Source organism: Daphnia pulicaria, chromosome 3 (assembly GCF_021234035.1).
Source record: "Daphnia pulicaria isolate SC F1-1A chromosome 3, SC_F0-13Bv2, whole genome shotgun sequence".
In the NCBI taxonomy this organism is placed as follows: domain Eukaryota; kingdom Metazoa; phylum Arthropoda; class Branchiopoda; order Diplostraca; family Daphniidae; genus Daphnia; species Daphnia pulicaria.
In genome coordinates this window covers 8,600,436-8,617,008 of record NC_060915.1, presented here as the reverse complement: position 1 = coordinate 8,617,008, position 16,573 = coordinate 8,600,436, and the positions used below count along the sequence as shown (strand labels likewise).

General features: G+C 35.9%; 4 protein-coding genes and 1 long non-coding RNA gene across 7 annotated transcripts in view; 2 read left to right on the top strand and 3 right to left on the bottom strand.

The window, feature by feature from the left end:
* LOC124329250 overlaps nucleotides 1-16,573 on the top strand; it is a 409,843-nt gene that overhangs the window by 269,875 nt on the left and 123,395 nt on the right. The window lies entirely within an intron of this gene.
* Nucleotides 132-9,070, bottom strand: LOC124328997 (small G protein signaling modulator 1-like). 2 transcript variants are annotated; one of them, XM_046787880.1, is made up of 25 exons: nucleotides 8,746-9,070; nucleotides 8,578-8,621; nucleotides 7,649-7,724; nucleotides 7,244-7,406; nucleotides 6,886-7,092; nucleotides 6,757-6,824; nucleotides 6,403-6,554; nucleotides 5,954-6,121; nucleotides 5,568-5,692; nucleotides 5,245-5,312; nucleotides 4,993-5,160; nucleotides 4,638-4,826; nucleotides 4,358-4,426; nucleotides 3,621-3,846; nucleotides 3,172-3,326; nucleotides 2,913-3,037; nucleotides 2,594-2,842; nucleotides 2,408-2,524; nucleotides 2,230-2,344; nucleotides 1,959-2,158; nucleotides 1,700-1,824; nucleotides 1,332-1,511; nucleotides 850-959; nucleotides 472-639; nucleotides 132-394 (listed from the first exon to the last, which is right to left on the bottom strand). In XM_046787880.1, exons 1-25 carry the CDS (start codon nucleotides 8,768-8,770, stop codon nucleotides 306-308), a joined length of 3,381 nt encoding a protein of 1,126 aa, XP_046643836.1. In that variant the 5' UTR covers nucleotides 8,771-9,070; the 3' UTR covers nucleotides 132-305. The 2 variants fall into 2 exon arrangements, with proteins under 2 accessions (XP_046643836.1, XP_046643837.1); XM_046787881.1 differs by having other exon boundaries at nucleotides 6,886-7,089.
* LOC124329207 (E3 ubiquitin-protein ligase RNF185-like) lies at nucleotides 9,475-10,831 on the top strand. 2 transcript variants are annotated; one of them, XM_046788265.1, is made up of 5 exons: nucleotides 9,475-9,636; nucleotides 9,711-9,892; nucleotides 9,965-10,148; nucleotides 10,353-10,464; nucleotides 10,522-10,831. In XM_046788265.1, the coding sequence occupies exons 2-5, from the start codon at nucleotides 9,723-9,725 to the stop codon at nucleotides 10,629-10,631; spliced, it is 576 nt and encodes a 191-aa protein (XP_046644221.1). In that variant the 5' UTR covers nucleotides 9,475-9,636; nucleotides 9,711-9,722; the 3' UTR covers nucleotides 10,632-10,831. The 2 variants fall into 2 exon arrangements, with proteins under 2 accessions (XP_046644221.1, XP_046644222.1); XM_046788266.1 differs by having other exon boundaries at nucleotides 9,492-9,599.
* Nucleotides 11,084-14,010, bottom strand: LOC124329085 (anaphase-promoting complex subunit 7-like). The gene is made up of 13 exons (XM_046788066.1): nucleotides 13,858-14,010; nucleotides 13,340-13,556; nucleotides 12,983-13,274; nucleotides 12,720-12,903; nucleotides 12,518-12,655; nucleotides 12,385-12,450; nucleotides 12,214-12,317; nucleotides 11,980-12,124; nucleotides 11,805-11,883; nucleotides 11,691-11,740; nucleotides 11,481-11,626; nucleotides 11,273-11,393; nucleotides 11,084-11,210 (listed from the first exon to the last, which is right to left on the bottom strand). The coding sequence occupies exons 1-13, from the start codon at nucleotides 13,921-13,923 to the stop codon at nucleotides 11,136-11,138; spliced, it is 1,683 nt and encodes a 560-aa protein (XP_046644022.1). The 5' UTR covers nucleotides 13,924-14,010; the 3' UTR covers nucleotides 11,084-11,135.
* Nucleotides 14,218-16,041, bottom strand: LOC124329157 (putative uncharacterized protein DDB_G0271606). Its single transcript, XM_046788195.1, has 4 exons — nucleotides 15,663-16,041; nucleotides 15,258-15,577; nucleotides 15,104-15,167; nucleotides 14,218-14,991 (listed from the first exon to the last, which is right to left on the bottom strand). The coding sequence occupies exons 1-4, from the start codon at nucleotides 15,688-15,690 to the stop codon at nucleotides 14,369-14,371; spliced, it is 1,035 nt and encodes a 344-aa protein (XP_046644151.1). The 5' UTR covers nucleotides 15,691-16,041; the 3' UTR covers nucleotides 14,218-14,368.

Sequence of the window (16,573 nt, the reverse complement as noted above, 5' to 3'; positions counted from 1 at the left end):
GCCGTTGAATGGCCTTTTAAATGACATACCTGCTGTCTTCAGAGCGGGTACCGCGGGTACCTAAGCTCCGCTGTCTTAATCATCTTGGCGAAATTTACTAGAAACAAAGAAATTTTCCGACTTTTCGGATTACAAGTTAAACAGCAATTTAATTGTACTCAGAGAGATTTAAGATATGTTTTACACAAAAATGCAAACAGTTAAACAGATAAAGAAGAACATTTATCATCAAATTATATTTTAATGTAAAAAACGATAATGTGTAGCATGACATAACAGGTATAATGCACATTGATGATTTAGGTCTATTTGTCCCCAATCAAAACTTGAAGTTGAAGAACAAGATCTCGGGCCAGTTGGAGAATAGTCTTAGTGTCATGTCGTTCAGCCATTTCTAAAAAAAAAAAAAAAAAAAAAAAACAGCTTTAGTAACATTTTTAATTGCACTACATAAGAAGTTGATGGGATTACCATTAAAAAATTTTATGATGTCAGTAAAATCCATGGCATTGGCTAGAATGATTTCACGGTAATGCTGAACTAATGCCAGGGCAACAAAAAGAACGAAATGCGGGGATGAAATGGAACGGGCTGCCCAAATAGTTTCCCATACCAAGAAAACGTCTTCATAAATCAGCTCTAAAGAAAAATATCATGGAAGTTTTAGAAGTATTGATTTCATCGCCGAAAACAGCATTTTGACATATTCATTAAAACACTGATTGTCCCGTGAGGCTAGGCAACCGTTCGTGTTTTTTACTCGACTTTACATGAACTTTTACAGTTCCAACGAATCAATTAATAAATTATTACAAAATAAATCCGATGAAGACATATATCATTACTCACCTCTTTTGAAATCTAGGAGAAACCACCGATAACAGAAATAAAAATGGGTGTAATCTCCATTTTGATGCATCAAGTCGAATAGTTCGCCGTCGAGAATTTGAATCAGTGATCTATTGATAAAATTATTTTTATGAGCGCTTGTAACAACAATAGATAGTTTCAACTGAACAAAAATTTGGAATACTACTCATTTATTGAATCTTGAATGAAATTATTTACCTTTTCGAATGAAAATTATCACTAAAAACAATTTTAATTCATTTAAAATTTTAATTAATTAGTTTTAAAAATATTAGCTTTCCGCAAATTGAGCCTCGCAGGTTTATCAATCTAGTTCTCCTTACAAAGGATGTTGCGTTAACAGTTAACTATCCAATATTTGTGAAAATATCTCCATGTCTTTGAGCATTTAAAAGCTCGTTTTAGAATGTATAACTTAAAAACCTTACTTAAAAAATAGATTTTATAGGAAACGGTTTTACCTCATATTGGCAAAATGTAAATCCATTGCTCCTCCCTGAGGAAAATTTGCTGACATTCTTTTCATTAGCTCACAAAAACATGAATATGTGAGAGCTTCGTCTTCTATGATGACGAGTAAAGGAGCCACTAGATCACACATTCCTTGCATGTAACCGATATCAAGATGACACCAAACATACCTGCAACAAAAATACTCGTTTTAGCTGTATCTTTCAAATTATCGCGTATAGGTTAATCCGCAGAAAAGTAGTTAAAAAAATAATATTATACTTTACACATGTTATAAAATAACACAATAAAAAAAGTTTTAGAAATCACGGCGAAAAACATGAACAAAAGCGTTGCAAATATTTTGTTTTTCCCTTACGTGCACATAATGTTCCGAAGTTTGTCTAGATTACTAGGCGTAAAATAGTGGTAGTTTCGGTCACATCGTTGAACATCCTTGTCTATTCGATGTAAGTTGAGACCATACTTTTCCAGCAATTCCGCCTTATTCAGACATAAAGGGAAAAATTATCAAAATCTTTGTTAACTTGATAGGGTATTAAAATCTCCTTTTGAAAATATGTCCAACTAACCCAACAAAGGATTGAATAACTTTATGTAGTGGAAAATTAAATTACCGTGTAAATTCCACCTTGGGAGCTTACGGGTGAAACACAAGATGATCTCGAACCTATGCTACAGCGGTCCATGCCGTCATCAATGATCAGATTAGGCAGACTGAGGTTTGTGTCTTTAGTTGAACTAATATCAGCAACCATAGTTGAACCATTTTGTAAACTTCTACTGCCGTTGTTCTCCAATAATGTTTGCCGATGCACTGCAATTATTACAACACCAGCATTAAATTAATAATTCTTTAAAAAAAATTAGCCGCCTTTCTAATTTTACTTTCAAAATCTATACATGCTGTAATATCATCTGCTGCGCAAGAAGGTGGATGAGTAGTTATAACTTTGACCATAGTAACATTTGATGGACAGACATCACAATCCTGACTTTTACTCTAAGGAACGAATAATAAAAAGTTGTCAAAATAAATTCATACAGTTGCACGTGTAGTAATAACCTTTTCATCAATCGTTTCGTATGGATGTTTAGCGATAACATCATTCTCGTCTTCCAATTTATCCTCATTCTTGTCGTTTTCGATATGATCCGCCTCCAAGTCTTCAGAATCGAAAACCTTAGAAATACAAGAACAATTCACGAAACTGAATGTTTTGATCGAATATGTACATCTGAATATTATTACTTCATTGCTCAGTATCCTACTCTGGTCTTCGACGGGGTCTTCAAAAAGTTGATCGCCACTTTGTGACCCAAAGGAAATTTTGGCAATGCTCGCAGCAGTAATTTCTTTATCTCTCTGGCGAATTATAGCTTCAACAGCAAGCCACTCTGACATTGTTGATTCGTACGCTGTTTGCATTGCTCTGTCTTGGGTGTGCCGTTCCTCTATTGTGCTTCCGAAGGGATAATGTCCAAGTAAATATGGCCACACCTTGAAAACACCAAAATCTTTATATAATCATTTGCATAAAAAGTAGATTTTTGAATTTTTAAAAGTCAACCTCTTTACGCAAGTTATGTTCAACTCCTCCATAATATGTCAAACGGAAAAGTTCAAAGGAGTTTGACAGCACACCATCCACCACCAGCCGTGACCAACTTTTTTCGTTAACCCCACTGTTTTCATCTAAAATTCAGTTAATCGGCAATTAATCGGCAATCAACAGAAAATTTACAGCATGATGACAATCAGTAATGATAAATCGACAATAAATATTTAAACAAAAATGAAAATTACAAAAGAAATAATAAAAGTCTCACCACAGGAATTGTTCCTTGAAATGATGGCATCATTTACTAATCCAGAGAGATGGGTTCTAACAGTACGTAAGTGTCTGCAGTGTCCCAACCAGCCATAAAATGCTCGTGAAATTATCTGTCGCTTCATTGTTTCACACAGCACTTGCAAAGACTTCCTATATTCAAAAATATTTACTGTAAAATAAACAAGCAATCAAGAGAAATCCTAAGAGTAGGACCCTAATTTAAAAATAAAATCGTAATGAATTCGAGAAATTTCCTAACGTTTGAAAATAAATTTTTTAGATTTAATGAGTAAATTTAATTTTCAGTTATATGGTATTGCACTTAAAGAAATATTTTAGACAACTTTGAATTCAAGTCAGCTCCGATAAAATGTTAAATAGTAAAACTTGTCTGTAAAGACTAGAAACAGCTAACTTGATACAAAAGTACTATTTAAAACACACCCCCTTTTAACGATGTTGTGGACTCCAATCAAGGTTGATGATTGAGAAGAAACAGAGTCATCAACTGTTTCGAAAAATACAGAATTGATGACACTGTTACAGGTGTTCTCAGCGAGGCTAAGACTTGCGGCAAAGCTTTTAGAAGAAGAAGACGAGCTGCTTGTAGATTCTGTTGAGTTAAAGGGACGGCTATGGTTAGTTGACCACCATCGTGGACTCATTGATCCTTAATAAATTATGAAAACAAAAAAAAATGTGTGAATAAAATTATTTCGGTTTTTTAATTCACTTGGGATTTCATTCCCAAAAATTAGGAAATGCAAAGTTGTTTGTTTACATTTTATCTGGGAAATCAATCTGTAGTTGTAAACAGATGAAGTACTTAACGGTAATGGACGGAGAACTTAATAGTAGGTAAAGTAAATATTTCTCTAAAAATACACCTTATAAAAATGAATGCGGAAGATAGTTTGTTACGCATTCAGCTTTTGTTAAAAATTACTGTGTCACTCCCGCACTTTAAAACCGTTCTGAATCGTTAATATGAACTGATAAGCTAAAAATTATTATTCCAGAATTCAAACTCAGTGCAAGAAGTAAAACTCAAGTGCAAAGTTCTAATAAAATATTGAAAGACATTTCTTTTTGAGGACTTAATATTTACAAGAGCTCTATTGTAGACCAGGATCGACACAATAGGATTTTTAAATTGCATAAAATTTTAATAAAACTTTTACCTTGATTTTGGCAAGCGTTGGTTCCCTGCGATAAATAGGCATTTTCATCGGACGATTCTTGGAGTAATTCTAAGTGGAATATATAAGCAGTATTATTATGCGCTTTGATTACATATTCGACATCTAACAACAATAAATCTATGTTTTGCTCATTTATTCTGTTCTTTAATTTAAAAACTGTCAACTGTTCAACAAGCTTTATGTTGCAATTTCCAGTGTCCTATCGAAGTTTTAAACACAGCCAAATGGCCAATATAATAATAGAAAAAAAAATGATTACCTGGATTATGATCGTGGACGAAATCATCACTCGTGGTTACAATACGAAATACATAGTCTGATGATATCGACGATTCATCTGTAATATCTTCATCGTTTCCGTTGCTCTCAACAGCGTTGTAGCTTAACATTGCGAGAAGATTGTCTCCGGATGAAGGTCCTTTTCTTTTTATTTTGGGAAATGTTTTACCTTGAAACATAATACTTAATTATTTAAAAATAATATAAATACAATGAACATCTACGCGTTTTATGTAAAAAGCCGATTATTAAATTTCTGTGTTTTTTTTTTCTTGTAAGCAATTTAGGTCATTCGATCATTTTCCGCACATCTGTCTCAAAAAGAAAAGAAATACCTTTATCTGTTTGGGTCCACAGGGGAGGATCTAAACGTCCACGGGGATTTAAGCCAGTTTCTAAACATGTTAAAAAGGCCAATAAATGGCCTCCGGCTGGAAAATGAATTGCGGGATATTGAACTCCATCCTGGCCAACGAGTACCATACTGCCACCAACATCAAATCCTTGAAAATTAATTTACAACGTTATTCTCAAAATCTTACGAAACATTTGGACATGTAGAAAAAAACAACAATCTAAGTTATTACCTTTCTGGTGACAATGGACGTAGACGATGTCATACAAATTTACATGCAGAGCATAGTTCCAATACGTACTGAGGAAAAATATAATGAAACATAACATTACTTGACCGTCAGAAAACAAAAATTTACCGATGGATAACCCAGACAATTTCTATTTCTTAGTTAGTTAATCCAGCGAGCAGGATATATCTATGGGTTCACCGGGTTCACTACTAAAATAACCGTCAGCCGTACAACAATATGTGAACTTATAATGTAAAAAAAACTTAACGAATATTATTTTCGGGAAATCATTCTTACAATTAAATTATAGAATATCAATTTACCTTTTGTCAACACCATCGAAATCTATTCCGCCATTCATCAATTGATTTGGAGTCCATTTTAGAGTCAACGAATCCATAGCGTGGTGTAGCGAAAGGTATCCCGGGATCGGTTCTGTCAGCTCACGCTGTTTATAATTATGATAATTACTACTAAAGCAAGACACACGCCAAAAATTACATTAATTGGACAATACAATTTTAAACAACTCGTTTTGTCATTACACAAGAAAATGGGGTTTTCTTGTACAACTGGTACAAGACGCCTGCTGTGATGGCCTCACATCAAAGCTTTCAACAATCTTTCAACTGGTTTTCAGGGTTTTTGTAGCCAAACAAAAGAAGTTCTGGTGCTGTAAACTAAGGATGTGTATAATATAATTGTTTACCGACAACACGAGGACGTTGTTTTTCCCATAGAGTAGAACAACTTTGTTGTTTTGATGAAGAGATTCCACATAATTCTTGGCGGTAGAGTTAACGTAACAATTTCTGCTCCCCATAGAACTAATTGCTTCGCCATCACTGCTGCTGCCTCCAGGTAAAAGTTTTCGGTACTGCAATCACGCAAAAAAAGTTTGAATGCAGAAGTAATGAATATCTTATAACCCGGATCAATTTTAGCATTTTTAAATGAGAAAAGGTTCGCAATGCATAACATGATTCATTCGATGAAACGTTGCAGAATGGGATGTAAATAAAGCGCTTGCAGCGCTACTTAAGCCCCTACCAGTAGGGGCTAGAACTAAAGACTAAATTAACTGCTCAAATGACATAATTAACAAATATTTGGATACCATTATAAACAATAAATAATAGAGAATACGATGTAACTTACATGAAGTCCTGGACGTCGATTTGCTGGAGAGGTTACGCCTGACGATACGTAACTAGAAATACGATGCCTCTGAACAAGTTCGTCGGCAGGTGGGTCCGTCCAATAATGATCCTTGGTTTTTAATTTAGTAAACTCAAGAGCGCATGGACCAGCTATACAGAGAATAGATTATTTTGAAAATAAGATACGGAATTTCTACTATACACAAATAATACGATTTGACCAAGTATTTTGTTTTAAATATTTAAGGATAAGCATCGCATTTTTTCGCAACATTGGGGAAACGTACACATTCTCCTTTACAAAAAATATATAGAACACATATAGACCACCAATGTTCATTTTTCAACTCACCGAGAAGATGACCTAAAAGGGACCCGTATTCAGGATCTGCGACAAGGGCGTCGTTTTCATAATATTTCCTATGGTTCAATTTACTATAATTAATAATCAATAAACGGAATCAAATAAAAACCCACTTACAAATGATTCTCAACGATATGCTCAATAATCCCTGCCAAAATGCGTTCAAAAAGTGCTAATCGGATCCAAAGATATTTTTGTGCGCTGGTTCCTTTAGATAACCACGAACCCGAATTTCTTTTCTGCAAAATGGGCTTGATACCGCTTCCTCCCGTTCCTCCGCACGAAAGCATTCTGGTGATGCTATCTCCGCTTGAAGACGATCTTCTGATTATAAAAAAAAAAAAAAAAAAAAAAAAAACAAGAACAAACAATAATGTACATAAGATACGACTTCAATTTCATTTATAAAAAATCCGAGTAGCCTATGATCTATGAACAATTAGACTTCAAAGGTGACAACAAAATTTGCACGTACTTTACTCCTTCGGAAGAATCGGCTTCTGTAATTAGCTTTGAAATTACTGCAGCTGGTGGGTATATTTTGGCAACTTTATGCATCAAAGCCGTGGTTGACGATGAACGAAAGAGCCCCAGCGCTCGCCGCCGAAGTCCATGAGACAAACACCCCTCTACAGCGGCTGCCAAATAAATTTTGAACGTAAAAGATTAGATCTAAAAATCATACCAGTGTCATACAACACTGAATTCATCCAGATTAATCGAAAATTTTAGTAAAATAACAATTAATAAAAGGAACAGACGGTCGAATAAATCGGCGATGCGATAAGCGCGATAATCGCAAATAAAATGGAATCAGCGATTAAATTTGTAGCAACATTCCTTACGCATGCATTACTTTGATCAAGTTTTATGAGCTTACCACAAAGGGATGTGACGGAGCTGCTGTCTTGGTGTACAAACTTGCGTGTCACTGCCTCTTCCATGATTTGTTTTACCTATGTAAAGAACACAGTTAATATCTTGTATATTGACTAGTAATATTCAGTCGGTAACTGGAAAGGGGGCGGGGATGCTTTTGTAAAGGACTTTCTTAAATTAACCCAATTACCTTTTCATTTGGTTTAACTTGCCTTATTCGTCACATTGTTTTTTCCTTTCTATTTTGTTTTGCCTGTTGCTATTTTCCCCTAGTTTCTACGAAAAAAGTACCGGAGTGCGGACCCCATGACCAATTGACCATTTCAAAACGCCGTGCGCAAGCGTGATGTCGACGGCCGGTACTTTTGTTGATTAATTTCAATATGTATTTAAGAAAAAACCGCTAACCTTCTTAGCCACGGTCTTTTGAAAAAAAAAAAAGAAAAAAACTTACAACTTTGGCTTAAATTTTTTCGAATAGTAAATTGTCGACTAACAAAAGATAATCACAGGCTCGCAGCCCAGGAGAGAAAATGCTGCAAATCATTCCCTATAAAGTATAAAGACAAATGTGGGTTGGATCGATTGCATCTACTCGTTTGACAGTGTTGCCGCTGTGATAAAATACCGTATTTACGATGTCTTAGCAAAATATCAGAACCTTATCCTATTCCTATTACTCAATAAATCAACGACGAGCTGTTTATTTATGATGTATCCTATCTTACTACGAAATTAATCCAATGAAGAAGAAAATGATGTTACGTCGTTAAAAATATGGCTTTCAATTTATGGGGCGTAACACCTAGTTTCAGTTAGCGATCGATACGTAAGGTCGTAAGGCTGTATTTGTATACGTTTTAAAACGAAAATCCGGTGTATAGATTTTTAGTTTTTCGCATTAATAAAAAGACAAAATGGAGTCCTTACCTCTTTTTTTACAGTTTTGATAAGACGTTCTTTGAACTCCTTGTCTGAAATAAAAAATTCTGTTAGTCATTCTCATGGAATAAATGTATGATTGCTTCTAAAATTTAAAAAAGGATGTGTTACTATAGTGATCAGGTTATGGCTGACCGACTAGCTTCCATAACTTACCATTTGATGAGTGAGCCATCTTCATAACAGGTGGATAACTAGAAAAAAACAGCAATCGGCTTCCAAATGTGCATATAATATAACGTAACAATTATTACGTCTTCAGATCAACACGACAACTTATAGCGGGGCGGCCAATTGCCAATCTACGAAGGATTCAGTGTGTTGGAAGTCAAAAGTTTATGGTAAAATGGAGTAGTAGAATTTCGGGTACTACATGAATACACTATCGTCTTCGGGCACTTGTTGTCGATGTCCGTCAAACTAAAAACTGGTTGGACCGACAGCCTGTGGGGAGCACAAAACCGCAGCATGAACGTATTCACAGAGCTCAACGTTTTACGTCACCTACGGGTAGCAATGCGCTTGCGCATGTCAAATGTTTTCAGTGTGTATAATTGAAACAGGAAATGGCCTACAAATATTTAAATCGTGTTGTGTCAACGTTATATTTTGATGTCATCGTGGGAGAATCAAACTCCACGAGATTATTTGACTGCGCCAGCCATTTGAATGTTAGCCAATGATCAATCCTGTTTTTAAAATAAAAACTCAATAATTAATAGTCAACTTTTTTTTTGTAAACATTTACTTACTTTGCAGTATACCTTCATCGAAATAAAACTTTAGTTGAAAACATGGTTGAAAATATTACCGTGTAAAAAGATGTGATAATAATAATATTGCCGAATCTAAAAAAAAAGTGAAATTGGCAACCTTTATGACGTAGTTGAGTTTTGTATTGAATAGTGAATAGTCAGTCAGTGGCCTACTGAAAGTGCAGCAGCTGGGAATGAAATTAAACCAATGTTGAAGTTCACAGACTAGATGCTTTAACTTTGAATTATCCAATTGTAAACTAGTATTCTAATTTTCCATCCAACGTTTTTCGTGAGTGTTATTAGACACGTTAAAAAAGTTAAATAATATTGCTAGTGAATGTAATCAAATGCTTGTATTTTTAGGTTTTAATTAGAATGGCTGTAGATGAAGAACCCGACACTACTGCGAAAAATAGCGCAGGAGGTGAAAACACAGAAAATAAAAGAAATGAAAGTAGAGGTGAAGAAGAAAGAGCCTTTGAATGCAACATATGTTTGGATACGGCAAAAGATGCAGTCATTAGTATGTGTGGACATCTTTTTTGGTACAAGTCTAAGGAATGTTTCCATGTTTCAGAGTATGTGTTATTTAATATCCCTCTTTTTATTACATGAAGTTGGCCGTGTTTGCATCAGTGGCTGGAAACAAGACCAAACAGGCAGTCATGCCCTGTCTGCAAAGCTGCCATAAGCAGAGATAAAGTTATACCATTATATGGACGTGGGGGCTCAAAAGAAGATCCAAGAGAGAAATTGCCTCCTAGACCTCAAGGTCAAAGAACAGAACCAGAAAATACAGGAGTAAATATTTATATAATTTCACTACATTTCATTGTGTAAATGATAAGTTGGTTTATTGTGGACCCTTACGCAAGTGTAAAACAAGAATAATATTTTTTATTAACCACTACCAAACACCAGAATGAAAGTTGTTCATGCAAAAAAAAAAAAGGTTTATGCTTTATATTGATTCTATAATTTTCTGTTTCAAATTTACATTTTCAGGCTTTCTCGAATTTTGGATTTGATGGGGGATTTCAAATGTCTTTTGGAATTGGAGCCTTTCCATTTGGATTATTTGCTTCCACTTTCAACTTTGGTGATCCTGTTATTAGAGGTGAAGATATATTAGAAATCAGTCAACCTAGTTAATAATAGTAAAAATCTTGCATAGGTCACGGAGCCCATGGAACAAATCCTGCAAATTTGGAAGACGAACGCTTTTTGTCACAATTATTTTTGTGGGTTGCAATTCTTTTTATCTTTTGGTTATTGGTAGCTTAAACTTGTGGTTTTTGGTTCTTCTGTGTTGTAAATTTTTTATCTTAAAGATTCCCGGGGTTTATACTTTAATTGAAGTATTTCTCGAAAATTTCCTAGACAGTGGATTTATATATATGAAAATTAAAAGTGAAATGTTCAGAGATTGCAAGTCTTGTTAAATGAAATTTTTCCCTTATTAAATAGATCATTCGTGAATAACATTTAATCCATATTTTTAAAATGTGTAGAAAGGACTACGCTATATTTTAATTAAATTAGTTAATCAATTGGTTGTACAAGCTGGTCACCAAGATATTCTTGGGGATTGAATAACAAAATGAAAATAATTACAGTATACATGAAGTAATCCTCAGAAGATACCGCTGAGAGAACCAAATATGGAAAAGGTAGGCTAATTCATTTTTCATTTCGATGATAAAATCAATAGAATGCGGGAAGCGCTAATAGGATTATACTTTTTGTAGAAAATGTATTTTTGAGTGATTGTACAAATAAATCATGAAACTACCGAAATTGATCCAAGTTCATGTCGGCCCACATTCCACCCATCGGATCGATGTCGACTTCTTCAATGGTTGGCTTGAAAACGATAGCTTTTAACATATGCACATATTTTGTTTTTCACTTTAAATAGAATTTACCTCTTCATCAGAATCAGGAAGATCATCAGCTTCCAAATCCAGATGATTTTCTAGTTTAGCTACCAATGCGTTTTCAAGCCTATTGATAGCCTCAATGGTTTTTACATTATTCGGTTCAAGCCTAAAATTACAAAGAAAAAAATTAAATACATGCATAGTATGTGACTATGGAAGTTAAAGTAAAATCAAGAGAGAAAAATTATCGTACATTAGTGCAGAATTGTACTGTTCCAATGCTTTATCCATATCTCCATTTTTTATGAATAGGTCTCCCAAAATATGATGTAACCTGTTTGTAGGTTGCTGATTAATTTGCTTGGTAAGCAGTTCAATGGCTTTTGATCTCTGGCCAGCCTGAAAATAATTGTCATCAATGGTAGTTTAGTGAGTGGTTCTGTAGAATTGTACAACTACTCACCTGCTCATACGAGTCGATTAAAAGGAATACAGCAGGAGTGTATCGAGGATCTACAACGGAAAACGTTATAAATTTTTTTTTACACCGGAAACTAACTATAAATGTTAATTTTACCCATGTTCAAAGCTCTTTCAAGGAACACCTTGCCCTTTGCGGTTGTAACAGGATCCTTCAACAGGACGGATGCGTAGAGCTGCAAAGAGCAGTCAGCAATTTAATTAATGGCTCATTTTTATAAAAATCTGCTTTAAACGAATGATTAACACGAAGCACTGTAAAGAATGCTAACCGTGAAGGTGCGAGGTGTGTGACCAATATGATGAAGAGAGCTAGCAGCTATATTCATGGCTTCTCGACTTCGCTGAAGCGCTAGATAACAGTGAACTATACCACGATAGATTTCGAATCGGTGCGGAGCTGTCTGTAATCCTTCCCTATTATCATGATGAACTTATTGTTAATATTACTATAATTTAAAAAAATATATATTCCAATAATTTTTTTTAAACATCACAGGACTTACCTAAAATGTGTGATAGCTTCAGGCCATTTTTTAAGCTCTTGTAAAATCGTACCTTTGAGGATTAGGGGCTCGATCCCAGGGGTTGGAATGCAACATGTGCAAGCCTATGAGAAATAAGTTTGCGCGGTTTTTAAAACTATTTGTGAGACCACATTGGCATTACTATCTTACTTTGTGTGCAAGATATAGAGCGCGAGTTAGTTTGCGTGACAAAAGATAATGGTATCCCATGGCCACCTAATTTTTTTAATTAAAATGAATACAGGAACAAGGGTAATTAGAAATAAAAAACAAATAATTTTACCCACGACTCGAAGCTAGAATCAGAAACAGAGATTAGCTTGAGAGCTAGTGCTTCAAGTTCAACATTTTTCTTTTCATTCGCTAAAATGACTGCTAAAATATCCATTCCTTTTAACGACAAAGGATCGAGGGAATGCGCCTTAACAAACGCAAATATGAGATGAGCACCAGACATTTTTTTTTTCTCAAATCATTTAACATACTCGTTGAAGCGGTAGAAGGGCGCCTGCTCCATCCCCAGCCAAGAAAAGGGTTGTTCCTTGTGATACCAAATTTGTTACATCATCTTTGAGCAATGATGCATCTTGCAAATGGCAAAAAATGGTAGAAGCACTCAGATATTCACAAGAATGAAGATGGCACTGTCCTTTGATCCACTGAACAACCCTTCAAAATTTAAGGGAAAAAAACACAAATAAAAATTATTCAATATAGATTTACATTTAATACATATGAGCCTACTCACCAATCTAAGTTATTTGATGGGTTTCCATTAAAAATTAAACGAACAAGTTCAACATAACTAACTCCAAGTTTAATCAAAGCCAATATAGCTTCTAGGGCCAAAGGACATTCACGAATAACCTCTTTAAAAGCAGAAATGGCTGGGCGTTCAAGCCCATTCATAACATACAACTTGCCTAAAGCCATATTAACCCTAACTGATCGTAGTTTGGCTGGGATCCCTTGAAGGACAAGAAGTGCTTGCACTGACTGTTTTAAAGCAAGGTGACATATGTGCATTTGATAGCGAATCTCTAGAATTGTTATTTCAAACTTATTTAGGAAAAACCTGTTTATACTTCAAAACAGAACATCAAACCTGTTTCGGCTGAAAGCTCTTTGGCAGCACTGTTTCCCATCCCCCTTTGTTTAGAAAGGGTTTTTCTCAGATCTAGGGCTTTTCTGTAATAAACTTCTGCTTTTCCATATTCCTTTTGTTCAAGGAATGAATCTGCAAGGTACACCATTGTTTGAGCAATGCTTGCAGGAGGTAAAAGCTCAGGATTGTTATCAGTAGCTGAAAGAACCATTGGAGCCTGTAGACAAATTCCAGATATTCATTAGATTGGTAATTAGCATAGACTACACTACTTCATAGTCTATGGTAATAGAATGAAATCTACACTGAACTCATTCCTATCGTCATACTCAAGGTAAAAGTCACCAGTTGCACTTATTCAAAATGGAATAATATGAGTTGTAGGAGTAGATACTACTGCCCAAACAAAAATATAAATGATGACTAAAACATTTGTTAATATTTATAGCATTGCAATACAATGGTGACATTTAGCTATCGATAACATTCACGGAAAGCGCAAGAAACTATATAGTTACCAGAGCAACAATATTTGTATAAAGTTTGTTATCAAACAACATTTGAATTTGTTCGTGAAGAATCATAATGACTAACTCTGAAAGTAATATATATACTCAAAGAGAAGAAAAAAACTATAACACAAACTTGATCAGCAGTCACCAATAAGAAAATCACAATATAAAGTGGTAAAATGCGGAGCAGGGTTGGAAACGCGTAAAGTGCGGGATTATCGGTACGGAGAGACAACAAACAGCTTAGGCCTACCGGCGCACCAGCGTACTGAATGCTGAATCTATTAATTTCGTTAAAATTATTTAAAAAATTAAAATTATTATGTAATCAAATTCAACATTCAGTAACAACATTCAATATTTTGCTAACATAAAACAATGTATATTTATTCTATTCCTTCCTCGACGAGAAACAGGAAAGAGAGATGCAAATAAAATTAAGTGGACGCTTTAATTTAGGGAGCAAAGTGTGGGAACATAAATATATAAGAATAAAGTTATTAAAGGGAGGACGATGTTAGAACATGAACGGATTCATCATCGCCATTTGCTGTCGAAGCATCATCATTTGCTGCTGTCGTTGAAGCAAGAGCATTTGCTGCTGATGCATCATTTGTACGGCCTGAACGCTCATTGCCGCATTGCTCCCGAACGGTGAATAAGGTAGACCACCGGAGACCATTGAACTATTGGGATCGGTGTAGTATCCTTGGCGGTTGGGGTTGCTTGAAGAGGCCAGATTGGCCAAACCCAAGAGTTGAATCAACGTCTGGTATCGCTGCAATTCCTGTTGGCTTCTGCTGGGCTGCTGCGCCAGGCTCATCTGAGAGAAGCCCAACTGTCCTTGCTGGGCCAACGGATTGACCATCATGGCAGCTTCCTGTTTCGTCACCGTCTGCTTGATTTGTTCCCAAAGCTGAGGACGCTTAGCCGGAGGCTCGTTCAGAAGCTGGGCCATCAGGATTTGTTGTTTGTTCAATTGCTGAGCTTCCGGTTTCACCTGCTGCTGGAGTACCTGCTGCTGGACCAAGAGCTGCTGCTTTTGCGCTTCCAGGCTCTGTTGAAGTTGCTGCAACTGTGGACTGAGCGCCGCTTGCATCACAGCAGCGGGTTGGTGGCCGTTCACCATATTACTCTGATCTATAAATGCAAGAATGAAGGAAAAACAAGACAGAGGTCAATCAACTGATCAAACGGTTCTTAATGGCGTGAACGGAATTCGATGTCATTTGTGTGTCACACGCATATATACTTGTTATGGCTGCCTGTGCTGTTGCAATCTGGTCTTGCTTGATGTGAACCGAAGCTAAAAGACCCTGTTGTTTAGAAGGTAAAGTTTAATAACAATTAGTTGTTTAATAAACAACTTGTTTTTAAAAACAATTAGTTGTTGTTCTTGTTCTTACCTGCTGTTGTTTTTGGTTCTGCAAATGGAAGTTTTCCTGTTTCTGCGCCTCCAGTTCGGAGGCTATGGACATGGGGTTGTTGTTGGAGTTGGTCATTTGCTGCAGGAGGGCCAATTGCTGAAGAGGACTTTGCATTCCGGCCGCGTTTCCACCGCTCAGCCCAGTGGCTCCTGTCGGCACGTTCGCATTGAACTGGCGACTTTTGATGTTGGACGATTTTTCGACAGGAGACACCGGTGCCGTTGAGTTGGCAACGTCTGTCTGAGGTAGCGGAACAGCCACAGTGAATCCATTCCAGACGGACGCCAATACAATGACGGCTACAATTTAATTGACGTGAATAGATTAAAAGAATATCCGATATACCATCCAAACAGTTCACTATTGCTGGTGACGATAATATACCTGATAGATAAACCGTAGTCGATCTCATGATAGAGCGAAGGAACCAATAATGGACAACTCGAAACGGGAAAGAAACTGTAGAATTGTTCGATCTTGAAACTTCGACTGCCGAGTCCAATGCACCGACCTGGCATATTTATACTTTGACTCGAGAGACTCTCAGGCCTTGCCTTTTTTTCCCCTTGACTCATTGACTTGAGTTCAGAAATGAAAACGAGGAAACAAATAAACTAAACCGGGTATACCAGACAGCAGACTCTCCATCTAACGTGTCGCTTTCAGATCCGGTCGCTTTTTTTTATCACCTAGTTTAAAAACTTTTCTTCTGCGCATTCAATTTCGTCTCTTCGTCCTTAGAGTCCTCTTCTCACTATCGATCCTGAATGGTGGGTGGTTGTTTAAAGAGGCTACTTATTGAGGAACCTCTAAATTATGTTCGAACTATTTCCCTTTTATATTAAATTTAATCAAGGAAGGAACAAGGTACTTTAGTTATTAACACAACGAGTGATTTTTCTGTCGACCTTATATTAATAAAGCAACACTCTGCTCCACTAACCCACTTATAGATATTTTCTTTTCGTCCGAGTCCTAATGAAAAAGCGCTTCCTGAATCCGGATGAGTGTGACTATAGAGTAGGACCTTGTCGTTTTGCTTGCATCAAGTCTTGACAGATTGGCTGATAATTAAAGAGTTTTCTCTATATAGAACTGTACTTTGAAGCGAAAGAAACAAAACAGCTGTAGACGACAGGAAGAATATCTACAGCTTTATCCACCATGTCATAAACCACAATGTTTGCAAGTTACAAACACGTAGTAAAAGTCAAGGGAAACCATTTCTATAGTATAATTATTTCCCCATTTTGAAAGTCTGAAAAGTTGGCCTTCATCTTTCCCTTAAATTAGGC

What these genes read in the sequence shown, in the direction of transcription:
- LOC124329157 (XM_046788195.1), bottom strand. Translation starts at nt 15,690, where the DNA reads ATGAGATCGACTACGGTTTATCTATCAG. An exon ending in AGAACCAAAAACAACAGCAG is followed by an intron (nt 15,168 to 15,257) that starts GTAAGAACAAGA and finishes TCTAAACAACAG; the next exon opens with GGTCTTTTAGCTTCGGTTCA. An exon ending in AGCACAGGCAGCCATAACAA is followed by an intron (nt 14,992 to 15,103) that starts GTATATATGCGT and finishes TTGCATTTATAG; the next exon opens with ATCAGAGTAATATGGTGAAC.
- LOC124329085 (XM_046788066.1), bottom strand. Translation starts at nt 13,923, where the DNA reads ATGATTCTTCACGAACAAATTCAAATGTTGTTTGATAACAAACTTTAT. An exon ending in TAATCGACTCGTATGAGCAG is followed by an intron (nt 11,627 to 11,690) that starts GTGAGTAGTTGT and finishes AATTATTTTCAG; the next exon opens with GCTGGCCAGAGATCAAAAGC. An exon ending in CAGTACAATTCTGCACTAAT is followed by an intron (nt 11,394 to 11,480) that starts GTACGATAATTT and finishes TTGTAATTTTAG; the next exon opens with GCTTGAACCGAATAATGTAA.
- LOC124328997 (XM_046787880.1), bottom strand. Translation starts at nt 8,770, where the DNA reads ATGAAGATGGCTCACTCATCAAATG. An exon ending in CGTCCACGATCATAATCCAG is followed by an intron (nt 4,427 to 4,637) that starts GTAATCATTTTT and finishes TATTCCACTTAG; the next exon opens with AATTACTCCAAGAATCGTCC. An exon ending in TTACATTTTGCCAATATGAG is followed by an intron (nt 960 to 1,331) that starts GTAAAACCGTTT and finishes TTTTATCAATAG; the next exon opens with ATCACTGATTCAAATTCTCG.
- LOC124329207 (XM_046788265.1), top strand. Translation starts at nt 9,723, where the DNA reads ATGGCTGTAGATGAAGAACCCGACACTACTGCGAAAAATAGCGCAGGA. An exon ending in ATGTGTGGACATCTTTTTTG is followed by an intron (nt 9,893 to 9,964) that starts GTACAAGTCTAA and finishes TATTACATGAAG; the next exon opens with TTGGCCGTGTTTGCATCAGT. An exon ending in CAGAACCAGAAAATACAGGA is followed by an intron (nt 10,149 to 10,352) that starts GTAAATATTTAT and finishes TTACATTTTCAG; the next exon opens with GCTTTCTCGAATTTTGGATT.